Source organism: Galeopterus variegatus, unplaced genomic scaffold (assembly GCF_000696425.1).
Source record: "Galeopterus variegatus unplaced genomic scaffold, G_variegatus-3.0.2 Scaffold8898, whole genome shotgun sequence".
Lineage (NCBI taxonomy): Eukaryota > Metazoa > Chordata > Mammalia > Dermoptera > Cynocephalidae > Galeopterus > Galeopterus variegatus.
In genome coordinates, this window is record NW_007735009.1 from 16,937 (window position 1) to 39,326 (window position 22,390).

Consider the following 22,390-nt stretch of genomic DNA (forward strand, 5'->3'; position numbering starts at 1 on the left):
GGCACGACACTGAGCGTTGCGATCCATTGCCGGACACGAAAAAAGACAAAAAAAAAAAAAAAAAATCCAGGTACTCTAAAGAAAATAAAAGTAAGTGTGTTCCTTTCAAGAATAAAAACTAAAATACAAGGTGTTTTATCTGGCTTTTTCTTTTGGCTGTTCTTCATTTCACAAATAAAAACTTCTTTTGTTTTTACAGTAAGAATGCTGATGACGATCAGGTTGAAGATAGGCTGAAGGAATTGAGATGTCACTTTACCTGGGGGCTGCTAATTGAAGACAGTGCAATGCCTGATTTAGAAAACAGGGTCTTGGAAGAGATTGAGTTCCTAGACACCAAGTACAATGTGGGAATACACAACCTGCTGGCCTATGTGAAGCACCTGAAAGGCCAGAATGAGAAATCCTTGGAGAGCTTGAAAGAAGCCGAAGACTTAATCCAGCGAGATCATGCCAACCAATCGGACATGAGAAGTCTGGTGACCTGGGGCAACTATGCCTGGGTGTGCTACCACCTGGGAAGACAGTTTGTTGATTGTTTTATAATTAAAAAGTATGAATTTTGTCAGAATTTTTTCTGTATCAATTGAAATGATCATGAGATTTTTTTCCCTTTATTCTGTTAATGTGGTATATTATGTTAGTTGATTTTCATGTATTGAACTCTCCTTTTGTTTGACATTCTCCATTTATATGACATTCTTGAAATGACAAAATTACAGAGAAGAAAAGCAAATTAGTGGTTTAGAAGGAAGAGGGATGTTTTCGGGGTGCAGGTGAGGAGGTGACAGGTATAATTATAAAGGAATAGCATGAGGAAGATGTGGTGGTGGTAGAGTAGTTCTCTATATCGATGGAGGTGATGGTTCCATAGGTATACCCATGTGAACAAATTACATAGAATTATATACACACATTGTTGAACAAATGTCAATTTCCTAATTTTGATATTGTACTATAGCTATGTAAGAAATAATCATTGGGAGAAAATGGACGAAGGATACACTGGATCTTTGTATTGTCTTTGCAAAATTCTGTGAATCTATAATTATTTCCAAATAACAAGTGAGAAAAAAAAAACTTTGGTCAAATATTATCTTTCTTAGGTGGTCTTAATTTATTGCATATATGCAGATGAGGGTCTTCAAGTCAACAATGCTTCCTAAGGCTCTGCATTTTTAACTGGTCTCTGTCCTATTTATATTAATAGTAAAATAGAAAACTCTTATGTAGCACATAACATGCTCTCACTGCTTTATATATATGGGCTTATTAATCCTCTCCAAGCCCCGTGTGATAAGTACTATTGCCATTTCCATTTTACAAATGGGACTCTGAAGCACAGCCTGGTTATTTGGCTAGAAAGTGCCAGAGTCAGCGAATGGGGCCAAGCAAACTGCAATCACAGTCCGTGCGTATCTTAAAAATCCAGGTACTCTGGGCCAGCCAGGTGGCGCACTGCTACAATGTGCCACTTGGGAGCACGGCAGCGCTCCCGCCGAGGGTTTGGATCCCACATACAGACCAGTTCCCGCTCACTGGCTGAGCGAAGTGCGAGCGCAGCACCGAGGGTTGCGATCCCGTTGCTGGTCCTGGTCCGGTACAGGCACGACACTGAGCGTTGCGATCCATTGCCGGACACGAAAAAAGACAAAAAAAAAAAAAAAAGGCAGAAGCCCAGACTTACCTGGATAAGGTGGAGAGCACTTGCGAGAAGTTGGCAAGTCCTTTCCGCTATAGAATGGAGTGTCCTGAGATGGACTGTGAGGAAGGATGGGCCTTGCTGAAGTGTGGAAAAAAGAATTACGAACGGGCCAAGGCCTGCTTTGAAAAGGCTCTGGAAGCGGACCCTGAAAATGCTGAATTCAGCACTGGGTATGCAATCATCACCTATCGCCTGGATGGCTTTAACACCTCAACTCTGCACCCCCTAAGGCAGGCCGTCCGGCTAAATCCAGAAGATGCATATATTAAGGTTCTCTTTGCCCTGAAGCTTCAAGATGTGGGACAAGAAGCTGAAGGAGAAAAGTACATTGAAGAAGCTCTGACCAACATATCCTCACAGACTTATGTCTTTCGATATGCGGCCAAGTTTTACCGAAGAAAAGGCTCTCTGGATAAAGCTCTACAACTCTTAAAAACGGCCTTACAGGCAACACCCACCTCTGCCTTCCTGCATCACCAGATGGGGCTTTGCTACAGGAACCAAATGATCCAAATAAAGAAAGCTGCAAAGTGGCAGCCTAGAGGGCAGGATAGAGAAAATGTGGACAGAATGATAAGATTAGCCATATTTCATTTTGAATTTGCTGTTGAACAAAAGCCTTCATTTGATATTGCTTATATACACCTGGCAAGTATGTATTCAGAAGTAGGCAATCACAGAAAAGCTGAAGACATTTATCAAAAACTGTTATGCACGAAACCAGTTGAAGAAGAAACTCTGCAAAAGATACATTTCCACTATGGCCAGTTTCAGGAATTTCAAAAGAAATCTGAAGTCGATGCAATTAAACATTACTTAAAGGCAATAAAAATAGAAAAGGCATCATATATTAGGGATAAAAGTATCAATTCTTTGGAGAAATTGGCTTTAAGGAAACTTGGGAGAAATGCATCAGACCTGGAAGGCTTGAGCCTCCTTGCGTTTGTCTACAAATCGAAAGGAAAAATGAATGAAGCCCTGGAGTTTTATGAGCAGGCCCTGAGACTGTCTGCTGACTTTCAGGACTCTGTTGGACATGATCCCTAGGCACCAAAATATTGGTCACTTTCACATTTCATTTGATTTTAGGCTAATGTGTACTAATCATCTTTTCTGCTTACTGCTTTCAGAAACATGTAATTCACTTTAATGATGTAATTTTTGAACAATTACTCAAAGCTGATAAAATATTAGTTGTATTCAGAAAATAGTGAAACAGAATATGTGTGTGTGTGTGTGTGTGTGTGTGAGAGAGAGAGAGAGAGAGAGAGAGAGAGAAAGGCCATTTGTTTGAATGCCACATAGTAGGAAAACAGTTTGTTGAGTAGATATGGAGCAAATAAAACACTGGACTTAAATGTTTAATTCACTTATTTTACCAACAAATAGTTTAGAGTGCTAGACACAAAAAATACTATGGGGAACAGCAGACATTTTCCCCAAACCTCATGCCATTTACAATCCAGTGAGAGACAGTAAAATAAGCACACAATCAATTAAAGGTCAGCTTTCTCCATAAAGATGTTTTCGGTTTAATTAATTGTCAAACAGTTCCAAGGAATTTTTCTTGCTTTATGCCATTTTATTTGAAGTACTATTTAGTAAGTCATTGGCTGATATTGATCTAGTTAGGTCAAGAAATATGAAAAGGATGCTAAATTATCTAAAAGACCTTCTAAAGCAATTACCTTTGGTTATGAATAATCACATTTTATTAAAAGGCAATGTACAACAAATAATATTGTTAGAGGGAAAAATAAAGAAGCAATGTTATTGATTTTTCATTCTTGTGTATGTTTTTGGGGAGGACATAATTAGTTTCCTATTGTGACTACAACAAATTACCACAAACTCAGTGGCCTAACACCTCACAAATTTATTATCTAAGAGTTCTGGAGGTCAAGAGTCTGAAATGGGATTCCCTGGCCAAGCTCAAGGTGTTGGCACAGCTGCACTCCTCCAGAGGCTCTAGAGGATATCCTTTCTTGTGCCTTTTCCAGCTTCTAGAGGCTGCCTGCATTCCTTAACTAATGACTCGTGCATCTTCAAAGCCAGCAGTGTAGCATCTTTAAATCTCTCGCTCTGCTTCCTTCTTCACATCGCCTTCTCTCCCTCTGACTTTCTTGCCTCTCCCTTTAAGAACTGTGCAATTACACTATGCCCACCTGGATAACCCAGGATAATCTCCCCATCTCAGGATTCTTAATTTAATAACAACTGCAAAGTCCCTTTTGCCATAAAATGAAATATGTTCACAGGTTCCAAGGATTCGGGTGTGGACATCTTTGGGGGGCCGTTACTATTACAGAGCACCACAAGAAAATCCCCAAATTTGGGGCTCCAAATCCATTTTGCACCACTTAACATTTTTACTCCTTTTAATAGATATTGATTTCATCCATTGTCCTTGAGAAGGTAGGACAGAGATTATAGCACATCTCAAGTTGTATATTAAATTTTAATTGGAAATACTTGATCTGTATTCAGATTTCATAAAATTTGCAACTAAAGTAGTAGATTCACATACTTAAGTTTTTCCGAATGGTCTTAAAAGTTTTATATTGACTGAACCGTGAGTTTTTAAATTTATATTACATTAAATTAAAAATTCAGTTCCTCAGTAGCTACATGTAACTACCTTACTTTTTTTGGTACATTTAATATACAGAATTATATATATTAATTAGACTGTCTAATTCTTAGTAACCCTAATTTTTAGTGAAAACCTAGAAAGCAAGCAATTTTGAACTTATACACATATTAGTATTTTATAGATAAGAACCTTTTTATAAATTTAGAAACATGTTTTCCCATAACCTTAATTTTTATGTGTATTAGGAGACCCAAATGTATTTAGACTTCCTACGTAAGTTAAAGCCACGAACAAACTTGTTTATGTTACGCTCATTTATGTTTCAGGTTTTTTATCTTATTTGGAAATGACTCAGACATTTAATGAATATCATTTTAATTTAATATAACATAATTTACATTAAAAGTTTATTTATAAATGTTTATCACATTTGCATTTACCTAATTTATTTATTTTTAACAGTTACACCTAGATTATTTATAAAAACTGAGATATTAGACAAGGCTAGTCATCATTTTAAGTTATTTTCCTGTACACCATTTTATAGCCTAAGTAAGAACCTCAAAGTTAAGCATATGGGCATTTTGTCAATAATTCAGAAGATATAGCTGTTTTTATTAAACAAACAATATTAAATTAGTCTCATTTATCTTACATAATCAAAGATCATTTTGTTTTAGGGTGGATTTATAGTTTTAAACTTTTTGTCAAACCCTGACACCTTAAAACATCTAACAGAGACAAATATGATCCTGTCTGACCAGTAAACTCAGGCAAAAATGTATGCTGACAATTTTGAAAACATTTTTATTTTTTATTCTATATTCACCAGTTTATAAAAGAGAGTCAGATCTAAATTATTTTTCCATCAAAATGGGACCTGTTCATACGGCTAAACTTTATTTTCCCTGACAGGTAATCTAATAAAGGCTATGAACAATATTTTGGGTAAAGCATCTTTTATAGCAGTCTGATTTTTAAAGAAAAACCTTTTTACCTTTTTTTCTCTTTCTTTCTCAGTTTTAAATGAGTTTAGGGTTAAATTTTCAGTGTTTACATTTTAGTTAGGACTTACTTAATTGTATAAGAAAAACAAAATTTCCAAGTGGCCTTGAATTTTGGTAACAAGCTCAGCAGAATGTTCTATATACAGTGTTTCTAAATAAACTTTGCCATCTGAAATTGGCACATCCTTTCTTTGCCTGCAAGATAAGTGTGCTAAGCCAAACAATTTTTCAGCATAAAATATTTTCAATAATTTTTCCTGGCTCTTTAACTTTTTGTGAAGGACATTTTAAGTTCTAAGACAGTCTCAGTTCTTGATTAGCTAGCTGCACATGCAGATAGGCAAGTTTTGTCCAGAGATCTAGCCAATTATAACCTTCTGGACCATAGTTTCTATTTCTCAATCTTGCCAAGAAAGTTTTTAAGGCCAGTTGTTATATTAATATTTTCATAGGTATCTATAAGACAGCTGTTTAAAACACGAGTTCTCTAAAATATATATAGCCTGTTCAAAGGATTCATCGTTTGGCCAGGGACAAGTCGGGATCCCCCAACAGAGTACCCAATTGTAATAGCGACTCATTATACCAGAGTCACTACACCTCCGACTAGTCATACAAATCCTTTTCTTCTTACTAACCAAAACTTTTGGAAAAAGAGACAATGATCTTTATTGTCTGCTTGACTGGATCTACAGAGAGAGAAAGAACCCGGGAGCCTGACAGGTAAAAAAAACTTACCATTTTGCCGGTTTTCAAGCTTTAGTCTCCCTTGGCTGCAGCTTCCAGAAGAGCAGAGTGGCCTTGGTATCCTGCTTACAGTGCCATGACTGTAGGGGCCAAGGAAAAACTATTTCTTCATCTCTGAAAGCTCATTAATAAAAATCACTGACAAATTTAGACCAATATGAAGAAAAGGCATAAATTACATTTCCTTCGAAGAGTTTCATTCTGATACAAAAGCACAGTCTTGCGTGTATGGGATTTCATCCCATTTTTCCTCCTCCTCACAAAAGAGTTCCAGTTGGAGGATGGTGATATAATTTAGGGACACATTAACTAGCCAACATTTCCAGATCCTAGGGAGTATTGTGGCCACATTGTGTTACAATAGAACACCATCCTTTTCTTTTTCATAGGTTTGCAACTAAAAAACTTCCTAATTTTGCATTCTACAGGACTACATCATGGAATACAGCTCTTATTTCCCATTGCAAGTTATTTATCATGGCCAGTTCCCAAACAAAGTCAGTCAAACAAAGCAAGTTAACGAATCCCAAAAGCTACCTCACAAGTTATCAAAATCCCAAACAATTCAAATGCAGCTTCTCAACGTCTCATTCTCTTCAGCTCTTAAGACCTTAAAAACAAACATTCTGTCAAAGCAAACCAAGTGTCTAAACAGAAAATACTTTGGTGCCATTGCATGCAAATTCAATGCAATGAATTGCACTTACCCAGGATATCTAAGTCAAACGAAGTACCTTATTTCTCCCACTGCAAAATCAAAACACACTGAGGACCACTGGCACCCGATCAGGAGCAGACAGCTTGGGACTGTCCCTGAGACGAGACTCAGGCAGCTGCTGGGCAGTTTCCAAGAGCAGTTGCTGGCCATGGGGTCAATATGCCATAAGCAAGACACCCCTCTTGGGGTTTAGGGTCCCACCTGGAGTGCCAAAATTGTTACTGAACTGCAGTGGATTGAACTGTGTCCCCTCAAAGTTTAATGTGTTTGAGGCTTGGTCTCCACTGTGACAGTGTTAAGAGGGCGGGAAATACTTATAGTAATTGACAGGTGGGGCCTTGAAGAGGTGATTGGATTGTGAGGACCCTGCCATAGTGAATGGTTTAATGGTGGTCATGGGCATGATTCTGAAGACTTTAAAAGGAGAGTACATGAGGAGCTCTCTTTCTGCTTCTACCATCTTGCAATGTGATACAATGTGTCACTGAAATCACCACCAAAGAAGGCCTTTCCCAGATGTGTTCCCCGGACTTTGGACTTCCTAGCCGCAGACACCATAAGCAATGAATTTTATTTTCTTATAAATCACCCAGTTGCAGGTATTTTGTTATAAACAACAAAAATGGACTAATACATGAAGCAAACTTGGGTCCGCCCACCCATGCACAGCTAAGCCAAGATACTGATGCCAGGTTGCAATAGGGAAACAGGCATTTTTTTTTTTTTTAAAGATGACCGGTAAGGGGATCTTAACCCTTGACTTGGTGTTGTCAGCACCAGGCTCAGCCAGTGAGCTAACCGGCCATCCCTATATGGGATCCGAACCCGTGGCCTTGGTGTTATCAGCGCCGCACTCTACCGAGTGAGCCGCGGGCCGGCCCAGGGAAATAGTCACTGAAATCACCACCAAAGAAGGCCTTTCCCAGATGTGTTCCCCGGACTTTGGACTTCCTAGCCGCAGACACCATAAGCAATGAATTTTATTTTCTTATAAATCACCCAGTTGCAGGTATTTTGTTATAAACAACAAAAATGGACTAATACATGAAGCAAACTTGGGTCCGCCCACCCATGCACAGCTAAGCCAAGATACTGATGCCAGGTTGCAATAGGGAAACAGGCATTTTTTTTTTTTTTAAAGATGACCGGTAAGGGGATCTTAACCCTTGACTTGGTGTTGTCAGCACCAGGCTCAGCCAGTGAGCTAACCGGCCATCCCTATATGGGATCCGAACCCGTGGCCTTGGTGTTATCAGCACCGCACTCTACCGAGTGAGCCACGGGCCGGCCCAGGGAAATAGGCATTTAATTACAAGGCCAAGTAATTGGAGCAGGGGCAGCTAATGCTGAAAAAACCCAAGCTCCTCATTGGCTTTCAAACATGCATTTTTAAATACAAAAATTAAGGGTGAAGGGCTAGAGATCATAGACACCTCTAGTTGGCTCTTGTGCAAGCTTCAGCATCATCCCTAATCGTGGTCTATTTTGGTTCTTGGCATCATCTTGCCTGGGTGCCAGATGATCTACATAATTGTGTTTGGATGACCCCAACCTCAAAATGTGCAAAAAACAACTTATATCTGTGTGTCAGTATTATTACCTTTAAATCAAAAGCAGAGGCAAGCATCTGGTGATTCTAAATCATTCTTGATCATTGATTAGATTATTACTACTTCATGCTTAACTGGCTATATTTTTTTATGATAATCAGAATATTCTTTAAGCTAATCTTTACCCTCTTGCAAGTTCCCACATTTGTTTATCTAAAATCTCTGTGCTTAACTGCCATAATGGCTATTCAACTAAGCAAAATACATATTTCTGATCCACTAAAAGTTAAAAGCAAATTAAATCTACGGCTGTCAGTTTCATTTACAGTTGGTACCAGAACTCTTAATGGAAGGAAAACTGAAACAGCATGTGGGGACAAGGGGGACTGACTTGGCTTGTTCTCTTTCAGTAACAGAGAAAAGAAGAGTAGCCCTCGAAAGATGTGTCCCTGAATTCTCTAAAGGAAATAAGGATCAAGAGAAAATCCTGGGGCTTGTGGTTGTGGAAAAGTCTCATAGAGTCTTGTAGAACAGGATGTCTTTATCTCACCCCCTGTTCTCCTCCTCAAATATTCAGTAAAATTTACAAAGCTCACAGTATTTGAATGGGTGAGTATTTTATCGAACTTGAAGTGAGGGCAATAAGGTAGTTTCCTATAGCTGCTATATAACAAATTGCCACAAACTTAGTGGCCTAAAACAAGAGAAATTTGTTCTCCCACAGTTCTGCACACTAGAAGTCTGAAATCAAAGTTTCCACAAGGCCATGCTCCCTCTGCAGGCTCTAGGGAAGGATCCTTCCTTCCTCTTCCCAGTTTGTGGTGGTTTCTAGCAATCCTTGGTGTTCCTTAGCTTGTAGCTGCATCACTCCAATCTCTAACTCCATTTTCACATGATCTTCTCTATGTGTGTGTTTATCTCCAGATAGCCCTCTCTTTTCTCTTATAAAGACACCAGTCATTGGATTTAAGTTTCATCCTAAAAAATTCTGTTTTCAAATAAATCACATTCCAGATGGACATGAATTTTAAAGAGACACTATTCAATCCACAACAGGCAGCATTTCCTTTGAGCCAATACAAAGTATCCAACAAAATCCCTGGAAGCTAAGGAGGCCACAAAAATACAAATCTCCAAGGAATTCACAGAAATATTGGGAAGGGCTTTGGCTTTCCATGGAAATTCTACAGAAATTAAAGGAGTGAGCAAAATTTATCAACCAGGGTACTTCAAAAAGTTCATGGAAAGATTTGCACTATTTTTTAATTCTATTTTCTCACAAACTTTCCGAAATATCTTCATATAGCATTGTGGGGCAGACATCAGAGTTACATGGAAGCAATCTTTCCAACTTCTTTATCACAAAAAGAGATTTATTGGGCTTTAAGAAAAGATAATTTAAAATGCTTATATGTGAGGAAGGAGACAGTATGGTAAGTGCTAAAATAAGTTAACTACTGCAACTCCCCTAGAAAAGAAATATTACATGTAAATAATTATTGGATAATTGGCCAGTTCTCTGGCTATTAGGCAACTCTTCCCAGGTATTCCTACACATCATTTGCATCCAGAAAGCAGAGCTCATTAGTGCAAAATAAATCTTTAGATTATGTAATGTGTTTGTGCGATGTAAGTTTGACAATCCCCAGAGATCATGGTTATTTAATATGTCTTTTTGTTAACCTAACAGCAACTCTCTGTCCCATCCTTCACAACTCTGGAAGAGATCTCTGCACTTCTCAGGGCTCAATAATACTAAAAAGTGTGTGTACAGCCTGGATGTTTGCAGAGAAAAACAGCAAACAGCAAATCCGGAAACATAGATACTCTTGTATTGAAAATACTATTGCCATACACAAGCATCTCCAGGCATTATAAGAATTCTCTTTAAATTGGCAGCTGAAGTTCAGGAACTTGTTACTCCCATGTAAATAACTGACAGAGCCTCACATAAGTTGGGACCCTTACTTAGATTTACCCCTAAATCAGGCCAAGCCATAGCTCTTCCCATTCACTGTTGTTATAGGTACTCCAGCTCAGGTCTTTTCTAACTGCTGTCTCCAGCTCCTTCCAGATGGATCACTCTGGCCACCAATTTTTCCATTCCCATGGTGCTGCTAGAGCTGGAACTGTGTCAGGACTCAGGGCCTCCACTCTATAGCCTGTTCCAGCTTGGATGATGCACACTCAACCTACAACCACAGCTGTGTATCTTGTCCCCAGCAGACCAAATGTGACACAGCAACCTCTACTCTGAAGTCCCACGCTGAAGAGAGTAATCCTTCTCTGACATTCCTCTTGATACTCACCCTTTCACCTAGGCCTCTTCTTTCTGGACCCTAGGTACCATCCCCAGCTTCTCTTGATCTGTATTCTTTTCCTCTTCTGTCTGAAGTCTGCTTCATATCTTCTGCAGGCAGATTATTATTATTTTTAATTAGGAATATAAATGAAGGTATTATTTACAGCAGTGATTCTCAACTGTGAGTGGGACGGGTAAAGGGAAGAGAGCATTTTTCACCCCCAGGGGCATTTGGCAATGTCAGGAGACTTCTTTTGGTTGTCACAACTATGGGGTATTACTTACATCTAGTGGTTATGTGCAAGGTTGCTACCTAAAAATCCTACACTACACTGGTCAGCTTCCCACAACAAAGAATTATCCAACCCAAATGTCAATAGTTCCAAGGTTTAGAATGCTAACTTACATCCTTTTCTTGCAAGAGTTATCACTAGTGAGTGTTTATTCCAAAGCACTACTTTGGGTAGTACCAACCTTTTACTTAAGTTTCAGTTTCTCAAGCAGATTTTAGATCAGTTGCCATGTCTTACTTTCTGTTTCTTTTTTTCCTCTAGTTGCTGTGTTTTACATGTTGATAAGAATAAATTCAAAAGGCAATAAACTATTGATTCTGCCAAAAATTCACCCAATGCAACAGTCTGTAAAAAAAAAAAAAAAATGATATTCAAATTCCATTTAGTAATTTCAGCATGTTCAACCCCCACTCAACAGTCAGGTCTTTTCTTTGTTTCTTCTCAATCCCGAATGCGTATTCCTTTAAAAATTTTACAGATGATCTCTTAGCCCAGATACGGGTAAGAGAAGGGGAGGGAAAGAAGAAGGAACACAGAAGGGGAAAATATGATCAATGCACAGGAAAAATTTTCAAACACTGAAGCCCTATTAAATTTTTCTACATCCTTGGTCAGGAGGAAATTCTGGGTTTACTTTTCTATGCAAAATAAATCTTTCCATACCTTTTCTAAAATTCAGCTTCCCGCTTAAGATAAACATTACAATATCCTACATGCCTATCACACTCACATAGCCTGTTTGACTTCATATCTTATGACTTTTCCCCTGTTCTCTCCACTCCAACCACACCATCCACGCAGGTGGAGTACGCTTCCACCTGAAGGCCTTTGCACTTACTGTTTCCTCAACATGGAATGCTCTTCCCTAGCCCCATATCCACAGTGCTCACTCCTTCACCCACTTCTGATCTTTGCTCAGTTGTCATTTTCTCAGCGGAACCTTCCCTCAACACCATATTTACAATAGTAAAACAACCTGCACACCAACCCTCTCTATGCTTTATTTTTCTCCATAGCACCACCTGACATAATGTTTTCCTTGTTTCTTTATTATCTTTATCTGCTGCCACTAGACCTTAACTCTATGAAGGTAGGGATCCTTATCTGTTATATTTATTGTTATATTGACAGTACCCTGAACAAAATCTAGCTCTTAGCAGTTTTGTTCAATAAAATGTGTTGAATGCATGAATGATTGAATTCAGAGGGGACAAAAATTTTAACGTATGGGTATTTGGCATTTTCTGCTTAGTTTCGCAATACCAACCCCACCTTTATTGGGACATTAGTACACAAAGCATCAATGGCAAGGGCAGGGAAGAAAAGCACTTTTGCACAATTGTAGGTGGGAGTGTATAACCTCTTTGCGAAGTTGTTGGGCAATAGCCGTCAAAATTTTAAATGCATATACATCTTGGCCCCCAAATTTCTCAACTCTAAATACACCCAGCGGAAATAATAACGAAAATGTACAGCATTGCAGTGTTGCTTGTTGAATCAAAAGACTGCAATGGAAGCGGGCACTTAGGTTTCTGCTTAGGATCCAGAAAGCTGGAAAGAGCATGGCTGTCATCTTTACGACAAAAATAACGCTGAAAAATCTCCTGTCATTTTAATTTAAACAAACCAACAAAGTTAACCTAGCGGCACGCGGACTCAGGTGAGAGCCGAGACCAAGGTGCCGAGGCCCAGCTGCACATTCAACTCCGAACGACCTTGCGCTCCTCAGAGGTCTCGCCGCGGCTCCTCGGCCCTTCGTAAATCTCGGTTTCTGGAGTGGTCTCCGTGCTGGGGGATCAGATTCACTTTCCAGTTTCCCTTTCCTGCTCAGGCCACTCCCGTAACAAAGACCAGCCGCGCGGCTCCGAGCCAGCGCCGCCGAAGCCTGGCGGGAAGCGCGCGCACGCGCACAGGCGCACACGCCGCCCGCCCGCCCGCCCGCCCGGTCGTTGAAGAGACAGCGCGAGGGGACTGCCGCCTCCTGGACGGCCCCGCACAGCCCGCCACCATGAGGTAAGGGGCTTCTCTCCGCTTCTCCTCCCAAGCCCTGCCTCGGCTTTTGTTTCAAACCTGTGTTTCTCTTTTCTTCATTTCCCACGCAGCTCTGAGGCCCTTAAGGGGCCGAGCCCCTCGCGCCCGGCAGCCGGGCGTCTGCGTTAGGGACGCTCCCTGGGAGCCCCGTCCCGGTCCGCGGCGTCTGAAGTCGCGCCTGTCGGGGAGGGTGGCCCGACGGCCCCGAGCGTCTGAAGGCGGGCCCCTGGCCAAGCGGCCGCTTCTCGAGAGGCCCGACGGTCTCGAGCACCTGAAGGCGGGCCCTGCAGGGACGAGGACTGGGCGACGCTCCCCGGGAGCCCGTCCTTTCCCGGGCGTCTAAGGTCGGGACCGGCGGGGCGTGCGGCCCGGGCGACGCCCCCCGGGAAGCCTGTTTCTTCCTTGCGGCTCTTCTCGGCCGCTGCCTCCGGGAAAGCTGGTCATCGCCCGCGGAGCCCTCCTCTCCTGCTGGGGAGGCCCCGGGGCCGTTCCGGGCGGCCGCTACGTGGCACAGGAGAACCTCAGGCTTGTCGCGTGGCTCTCCTTCCCCGACCTCCTGCCATGCCCTCAGTGCGGCACACGCGGTATCGCCGCAGCCCTTCAAGCGTCACGGATGCGTGCCCCTGCCATTTTGCCTTCCTGATTTTTGGATCTGAGGTCTTCCCCCCGCCCCGAAGCTACCTTTGTGCCACGTACAGATGTTATTGTTCCACCCAATCCGTTATTTTATGAGGATTTCTTTATCTTTTTCCTTTACTAATGTGCCCATTTTGTATTCCCAGGGGCTAGCACCCTGCCCTCCAGTAACAGTCTGCATTGAATGCGTTGAGGAATGAGAGGTCAGGTCTTGGGCTCTAGAAGCAGTTAACAGTAGTTCTTTGTTGTAAATCCTGACTCTGAGCACCTACTAGTTGGGCTGCTCAAAGGAAAGTTTCTTCAACTCTGTGAGTCTGTTTCTTATCTGTACAACTTAACGGCATCCATCTCTTCGGACTGGGAAAGGCTTAATTGACTGCTCAGCACATAATACTGTACTTGCACAATAAATGTTAACTATTATTGTTGTAATTTAAAAAAAAAAAGTTTAAGTGCCTCACTTCTAACATTTGTAAAAGAGGAGGGAGATGTCACAAGAGGCTTGAAGAAGCAACCAGGAAAAGGGGGTGGGTGTGCAATGTATGTATATGCAGGATGGGGGTGGAAGAGGGGCCCCTTTGGAGACTGTCTCCTAAGGAGGGCGAAAGACTGCTCCTTCCTAGCAAAAGGACAAAATTACCTAAAGATAAATGTTGCCTCCTTTCAGATGCAGTCGCCTCTCTATACTAGCTTTCCAGAAACAAATTTTAAAAATTAAGTAGACAGAGTTTAAACATTAAAATTCATGGTGTCCAAGTATGCATAAATTCCGCAGAGCCCGGGCAAAGCACTTCGGTGCCTGATTGTCCCTTTCATATCTTATGGTCACACTCATAATACCTGAGCAGTCCTCCTCATCCTCCTTGGGCTGGGCTGGTAGAGACCTTAAGAACAGAGGCAGATATGATATTCATTTTATTCTATGATGGGCAGGGAGCTAGTAAGGCCATATCACCATGGATTTGAGTAGGCTGTAAGGGCATGGCATGTCTTGTCTTTCCCATGCTTTTGGTACAATTACACCAGAGAAAGGAATAATTACCAAAACACAGTACTATCAGTTTTCCCAGTCAGGATCACAGGCAACAGCCCAAGACCTATCTTCAAAATCCAAACATGGGAGTGGGGGAAAAAGGAACTGGTAAATGGACACAAAAATCAACTACAATGTATATTGAGAAGTTAAAATTTAAATTTTTTTTTAATTAAAAAAATTTTTTTTCATATAAAAAAAAATCCAAACATGGACCCAGAGAGCATGCCAAGATAGAAAACAAGTGGGACAGGGTCTACTGAAGTGTGTTAAAATTTGGAACCATTAGCAGGAAGGCAAGAACTGGCAGGAATTCCCTCATTTGGAATTTAGGTGCTTTTTATGCTAGGCCTTTACCTCTGGGCTGGAAATGCCAGGAACTGGCAGTATATAACTGCATTCGTTCAAGAAATATTTATTTATTGAGCTTCTATTACATGCCTGGCATAATAGTGCTGGGGACACAGCAGTGAAAAAATAAAATCAGAACAAGGTCCCTATTGTCACAGGGCTTATATTTTAATGGGAGAAATAAATGATAGATGAGTAAATAAACAACATAATTCAGAAAGGGAAATAGAACAGTTTAATGGGCTAGAGAGTGAACTAGATTGGGGGCTACTTTAGATAGTTCTGCCACAGGCAGAACTATTTTCTTGGACAGAAAATATTTGAGCTGAGTTACAGGAAAGCTAGTTATATAAAGATTTGAGAGCAGAGCATACCAGATGGAGTAAGAACAACAGATGTAAAAGCCCTTGAATTTCATGTGCTCAAGGTAAGAAGCAGGTCAGTATGTCTAAAGCACAGTGAATGAAGGGGAGAATAGTAGAAGAAAAGATTGGATGGGTAGACAAGGCCAGTTCTTTTAGGGGCTTGGAGGACATGGCAAGGGCTGGATTAATATTTAAGGTTGTTGAAAAGCCACTGGGAAATTTTAAGCAGGAGAGTGACATAATCTGGCTTACATTTTCAAAAGTTTACTGGTGCTATATGGAGAATGGATCATAGGGGTCCAAGAATGGAAGCAGGGAGTCCAGATTTTTTTTGTAGTTCAAAGGAAAGATAGTTGTGGTTTAGACTAAGAAAATACAATCTCCCTCTACCTGTGAGTCTATTTCTCTACTCCCTTCATAGTAAAATTCCTTGGAAGAGTAACCTGTGCTCCCAATATTCACTTCTTCACCTCCCATTCTCCTTCCAACCCACCTTAGTAATGTTTTCATCCCCACCATTCTATTAACTGCTCTTATCAAGATCCCCCACAACCCCCCCCCCACAGAACAATGATCTCTGTCCTCATTTTCTCAACTTCTTAGAATCATTTTATACACTGAATACTCATCTCTCTTTCTTAAAGTAAACACTTTCTCCCTTAGGCCTCCATTACACCAGGTTTCTTGGTTTTCTTACTTCCTCACTGAATATTCTTTCTTGGCCTCCTTTCCTGGTCCTTCTACTCTGGTTGACCTGGAATGTTTTGCAGCTTAGTTTGTGATATTCTCTATCTATACTAACTCCTTACGTAATAATATTCTAGGTCTCGTTGTTTTAAAGTTTGTCTGTATGCCAGTGACTCTCAGTTTTATATTCCTAGTACTGATTTCATAACACATGTCCAGATTTTCTTCATTTATATTATCCAATATTATACTTGACATTTTCACCTGAATAGGCATCTCAAAATTAGCATTTCCAATCAGTCCTAGATTATCCACTCAGTTCCTGAGGTCAAGTGTTCGAGTCATCCTTGATTTCCTCTTTACCTCATGGCCCTCCAACACCCAGCCTATCAGAAAGACTTGTCAGCTCTGCCTTGAAAATATGACCATCCCGTCCTCACTAACCCTCTACTACAACCCTAGTATAAGCCTGTGTCATCTCTCCTTCGAATCCTTCAACAATTGCCTTCATGTCTCCTTCAGAGAGATTTGCTCTGGCCATCCTAATTAAAGTTGAACTACTCCCAGACTTCGTGCCAGCTTCCCAGTTCCCTTTCCAGCTTTATCTATCTTCTTAGTGCTTCTCATCTTTTCATATACTCTGTGTTTTCATTTAATTTTTTGTCTTTTATGGCACATTCCATCCCCTATTAGAATGTAAGGCTGCATAAAGTCAGGATTTTTTTTTTCTGTTTTGTTCGTTGCTGTATCCACAACACTTGGTGCCCTGCATATAGTAGGCTCTCAAAAATTATTTATTGAATGAATAGCTTCTCTACCAGTTTCCTATCTTTCTTTCTTGACCCCCTATTGTTCATTCTCTACAGAGCAGCCAGAGGGATTTCTTTTTTTAAACCTAGATCAAATAGTATCATTTCCCTACCTTAAAATCTCCATTCCATTGTTTCCCATTGCAGTTAGAATAAAATTTTTATTCTCATTATGGCCGATCAGGCTGTGCATCATCTGTATGTCCCTGCCTTCTATTCTACCCAATCTCCTGCTACTTCTCCTGTTTATTTACTATGCTTCAGCCATACTATTCTTCCTTCTGTCCCCTGAATACTGGAAGTTTGTTACCACAGCAGAGCCTTTGCACTTGCTGGTGGTGCCTCAGCCCAGACCAGGGTTTATCAGCCTCAGCACTATTGAAATTTTGGGCTGGAAAATTCTTTGTTATTGGGGGCCAATTTGTGCATTGCAGGATATTTAGCAATATCCCTGGCCTTGACCCATTAGATGTTAGTGGCATTCACCAGTGGTGACAACCAAAATGGTCTCCAGATATTATCAGATATTTCCTGGGGGACAAAATTACCCTGGTTGAGAAGCTACCCTCAGATCTTTTATGATTGCCTCCTTTTTATATTAAGATCTTACTTCAATTGCCCCTTTCTACAATACAAGGGCTAGTCCCTGCCAACCATAACTAAAGTACCACCACAACCACTGCTCAATCCCACTAAGCTGTTTTGTTTTTTGTTAGTTCTTGGCACTTATTACTGTCTGGAATTACATTGTCCATTGATTTGTTCACATGTATATTTTCTGTCAACTACCCTTGTACTCTCTCCCAGAATGGAATCACCATGAAGAAAGACCTTTCCCTATCTTGTTCACTGTTGTATTCACCATAATAGAATATTGCCTGGCATACATGACATGACATGAAGTGATCAATATATGTTTTTTGATAGAAATATTACCATAGGGCCGGCCCGTGGCTCACTCGGGAGAGTGCGGTGCTGACAACACCAAGGCCGCAGGTTCGGATCCTATATAGGGATGGCCGGTTGGCTCACTGGCTGAGCGTGGTGCTGACAACACCAAGGCCGCAGGTTCGGATCCTATATAGGGATGGCCGGTTGGCTCACTGGCTGAGCGTGGTGCTGACAACACCAAGGCCGCAGGTTCGGATCCTATATAGGGATGGCCGGTTGGCTCACTGGCTGAGCGTGGTGCTGACAACACCAAGTCAAGGGTTAAGATCCCCTTACCGGTCATCTTCTTAAAAAAAAAAAAAAAGAAATATTACCATAGTTTTCCTTACACATTTATACAAATACGTATTTATATGTACATACGGGGGGGGGGGATTGGAGGGGCCCTGCAGCAAGCAGAAAGGGAAATACACACACAAACACACACAAAGTACACATAAGAGGGCTTTTTATCTCATTTCCCTCTGTTGAGAGAGGCCTTAAGTAATTTTTTTCCTTTTCATTTCTTATGACCCTTAATTATGGACAATAGTAGGTTTAAAAAGTCTTTCCTGACTACCTCATCACCACTATGAGCAAAACAAACAAATAAAACTAGGTACACGAGTAATTTTTTTTTTTCCTTTTTGTCTTTTTTTTTTACTGACCGGTAATGGGATCGCAACCCTCGGTGTTGCGCCCGCACCGCACTCAGCCAGTGAGCGGGAACCGGTCTCCACATGGGATCTGAACCCTCGGCGGGAGCGCCACTGCACTCCCAAGCGGCACACTCTCCAGTGTGCCACCGGGCTGGCCCGGTACACGAGTATTAATCATGACTTTGTCAGTTGCAGACAGTAGAAACCCACTTCAAACTGGGTGGGTTTTCAAATATTAGTCTGTTTCTGTTGCTTATAACAGAATACCTGAAACTGGGTGATTTATAAAGGAATAGACTTTATTTCTTATAGTTTTAGAGGCTGGGAACTCCACAGTCGAGGGGGTGCATGTGGTGAGGGCCTTCTTCTTGGTGGGAACTCTGCAGCAACACAAGGTACCACATGATAAGAATGGGCTGAGCAGGAGAGCTAACCTGCTCACTTGCTCTCCTTATAAAGCCATCAGAGCCACACCCATTACTTCATGAATGCATCAGTCCATTCACAAGGGCACAGTCCTCACAAACTAATCACCTCTTAAAGACCCTACCTTTCAAATACTGTAATTTGGATTTCCCATTCTCTTAACACTGTTACGATGAGGGTCAAGTTTTCAATATATGAACTTTCAGGGGACACACTTAAACCATAACATCACCACAGCCTTGTACAGCAGAATTTCATGTTCCTTTCTGAATTAATGCTGTGCCTGAAGGAGTGCTAATAAGGACTTAGAAACCAAACCTCCTCTCCCTCAAAATAATCGGCTGAGAGAGAGGCTCAGTGAGGCTTTAAATAAGTTAGCTTTAATATGTATGGGACTTTATCAGAATGCTAAGTTGTAATTGACTGTTTCCTTATAATATAAGCTTTGTATAAGCAGGGCTATGTCTTATTCACAATTGCATTCCCCGTGTTATTGCAAAATCTTGTACATAAAAGGCTCTCAGTAATAAATAAATATTTCCTGTCCCTTTCTTCCCCCTTTCATCTTTGTAGTTTCAGAGACAGTGTCTCCATTTCTGTTGCTTATAACAGAATACCTGCAGAGATCTCACTGTGCCTGGCACAAATGGCACTCAACAAATATTTCTTAAAGTGAAGGGTAATTATAACTTAATAATAGGTGTTAGCCTTTCTTGTCTGTACCCCAGGGCTTAAAAGGATGTGGCACTCACATCAAAACTTTCTAAGCTTCCTTTCTCCTTTTCCCCATCTTTCTAAATCTCTCTTATTCTCCTTTTGTTTATCTCAAGCTTATGCTTCTTCCTTTCTCTTGATATACCTATTCCAGTCTATTTATGTGCTTTCTCTCTGTGGAGTCTTTCTTTCTCTGCAAAAAATGATATATTTATGTCGTGTCTGTCCCTTTATTTCTCACCTTTTCTTATTCTTGCTCTTCACTACTCAGTACAGAAATGGAATTTTTTATATTAATTATTGATTGTTTATATATTTGTTTTTCCTAATTGTAACGGGTTTAGTAATGGCCAAAAGGAAATAGACACCCTGTAACATAGAAAGCTTTGTCATCTTTCCAGAACAGGTTTTGCAATAAATAATGAGAATTTAAATGAAATATTTCTGGGACATAACTGTACATAGAGGAAAGACTAGTATAAAGTTAATGGTAACCTGGTGCTTTAACTGGAAGATCAAATAAGATAAAATTGTTTGTTTTGCAAAGAACAGTATTTACAGTTTAGAAAATTATTTCCTTTATTTCTTCAAATATTAAAAAAGATTTTGTCTTTGACAGTGAAATTCCTAAGGACTCGTTGAAGACCATTCTGTTGGAGTTAGAATGTCACTTTACGTGGAATTTACTCAAGGAAGACATTGATCTGTTTGATGTGGAAGATACAATTGGGCAGCAGCTTGAATTTCTTACCACAAAATCCAGACTTGCTCTTTATAACCTATTGGCCTATGTTAAACATCTAAAGGGCCAAAATAAAGATGCCCTAGAGTGTTTGAAACAAGCAGAAGAAATAATCCAGAGAGAACACTCAGATGAAGAAGAAGTACGAAGTCTGGTCACTTGGGGAAACTATGCCTGGGTGTATTATCACATAGACCAGCTTGAAGAAACTCAGAAGTTTGTGGACAAGGTAGGGAACGTCTGCAAAAAATTGTCCAGTCCTTCTAACTACAAGTTGGAGCGTCCTGAGATTGACTGTGAGAAAGGGTGGGCACTCTTGAAATTTGGAGGAAAGTATTACCAAAAGGCTAAAGCAGCTTTTGAGAAGGCTCTGGAAGTGGAACCTGACAATCCAGAATTTAACATTGGCTATGCCATCACAGTGTATCGGCTGGATGATTCTGACAGAGAAGGGTCTATAAAAAGCTTTTCTCTGGGGCCTCTGAGAAAGGCTGTTACCCTGAACCCAGATAACAGCTATATTAAGGTTTTCCTGGCACTGAAGCTTCAAGATGTACATGCAGAAGCTGAAGGGGAAAAGTATATTGAAGAAATCCTGGACCAAATATCATCCCAACCTTATGTCCTTCGTTATGCAGCCAAATTCTACAGGAGAAAAAATTCTTGGGACAAAGCTCTTGAACTTTTAAAAAAGGCCTTGGAGGTGACACCCACCTCTTCTTTCCTGCATCACCAGATGGGACTTTGCTACAGGGCACAAATGATCCAAATCAAGAAGGCCACACGCAACAGACCTAAAGGAAAGGATAAACTGAAGGTTGATGAGCTTATTACATTCGCTATATTTCATTTCAAGGCAGCAGTAGAACGAGACTCTATGTTTGCATTTGCCTACACAGACCTGGCCAACATGTATGCTGAGGGAGGCCAATATAGCAATGCTGAAGACATTTTCCGGAAAGCCCTTCGTCTGGAGAACATAACTGATGATCACAAACATCAGATCCACTACCACTATGGCCGCTTTCAGGAATTTCACCATAAATCAGAAAATACTGCCATCTATCATTATTTAGAAGCCTTAAAGGTCAAAGACAGGTCATCCCTGCGTTCCAAACTGACAAGTGCTCTAAAGAAATTGGCTACCAAGAGACTTTGTCACAATCCTTTTGATTTGCAAAGTTTAAGTGCCCTAGGGTTTGTTTACAAGCTCGAGGGAGAAAAGAGGCAAGCTGCTGAGTACTATGAGAGGGCCCAAAAGATAGATCCAGAAAATGCAGAATTCCTTTCTGCTCTTTGTGAGCTCCGACTTTCCATTTAAATACATTCTCTAGGAAATTAGCTCTAAGGTTTTCCCTCCATTTTGAGTTCTTAATTTTTGTTTATTGTTTTAATTATTGTTCATTGTAGAACCAATATTTACTGAATGATTATTATGTACCAGCTATCATGCTAAATACTTTATATATATTATGGTGAATCTTTTAATGTTTTCTTTCTTTTTTTCTTTAATTAAAATACTATAATCCGTTGAGAAACAACAACATTCCAACCATTGTAACTTTTGTATGGCCATTATGACTTTATACCCTTTATTTCTGCTATTTATAATAATTTTCTGATTAAATATTGTCAAATTTCACATAGTACTTATACAGTGAATATAATCCTACATAAACCTTTGATACCTAGGTCAGAAACACTTTCAGGAATGTAAAATTAAATTAGTTAAGCTCTTAACTTTGTTACTTGCAAAAGATAGAACCTTCTAGGTACAAATATTTTGACTTTGATGAGGATATTAAACTGTCAACCTGATAGTCACCTAAAGAATCTTTGTTGAAGAAACAGCTTAGAATAATAAAAGTTTGTCATCTCTTGTGACTTCAATAAAAGGAGAGAAAACTAGAACAGGAGATAAATGATTTCCTCAAATTTTAAGTAATATAGAACTTCAGGAATCCATGAGCTATCAGAAGTATCATCTTCCAAAACATTCATTAAGTAGCTAGAAATAATTATGAGAAAAAAATGAGTAATGGAAAATCATTAACCTCAAGTTTCTCTACTTTTTTTTAACTAAAAAGATAAT

General features: G+C 40.3%; 2 protein-coding genes across 2 annotated transcripts; both read left to right on the forward strand.

Annotated features, from left to right (window-relative positions):
- The first annotated feature begins 204 nt into the window (after nt 1–204).
- IFIT1 (interferon-induced protein with tetratricopeptide repeats 1) lies at nt 205–3,489 on the forward strand. The gene is made up of 2 exons (XM_008593219.1): nt 205–530; nt 1,670–3,489. The coding sequence occupies exons 1-2, from the start codon at nt 288–290 to the stop codon at nt 2,750–2,752; spliced, it is 1,326 nt and encodes a 441-aa protein (XP_008591441.1). The 5' UTR covers nt 205–287; the 3' UTR covers nt 2,753–3,489.
- Nucleotides 3,490–12,871: 9,382 nt separating this feature from the next.
- On the forward strand, nt 12,872–21,842 carry IFIT5 (interferon-induced protein with tetratricopeptide repeats 5). The gene is made up of 2 exons (XM_008593221.1): nt 12,872–12,928; nt 20,176–21,842. The coding sequence occupies exons 1-2, from the start codon at nt 12,924–12,926 to the stop codon at nt 21,617–21,619; spliced, it is 1,449 nt and encodes a 482-aa protein (XP_008591443.1). The 5' UTR covers nt 12,872–12,923; the 3' UTR covers nt 21,620–21,842.
- The last annotated feature ends 548 nt before the right edge of the window (nt 21,843–22,390 follow it).

Bases quoted from the DNA above. Each gene is read 5' to 3' on its own strand.
- IFIT1 (XM_008593219.1), top strand. From the start codon at position 288: ATGCCTGATTTAGAAAACAGGGTCTTGGAAGAGATTGAGTTCCTAGAC. The intron at 531-1,669 runs GTTGATTGTTTT...AAAAAAAAAAAG, and splicing joins ACCACCTGGGAAGACAGTTT to GCAGAAGCCCAGACTTACCT.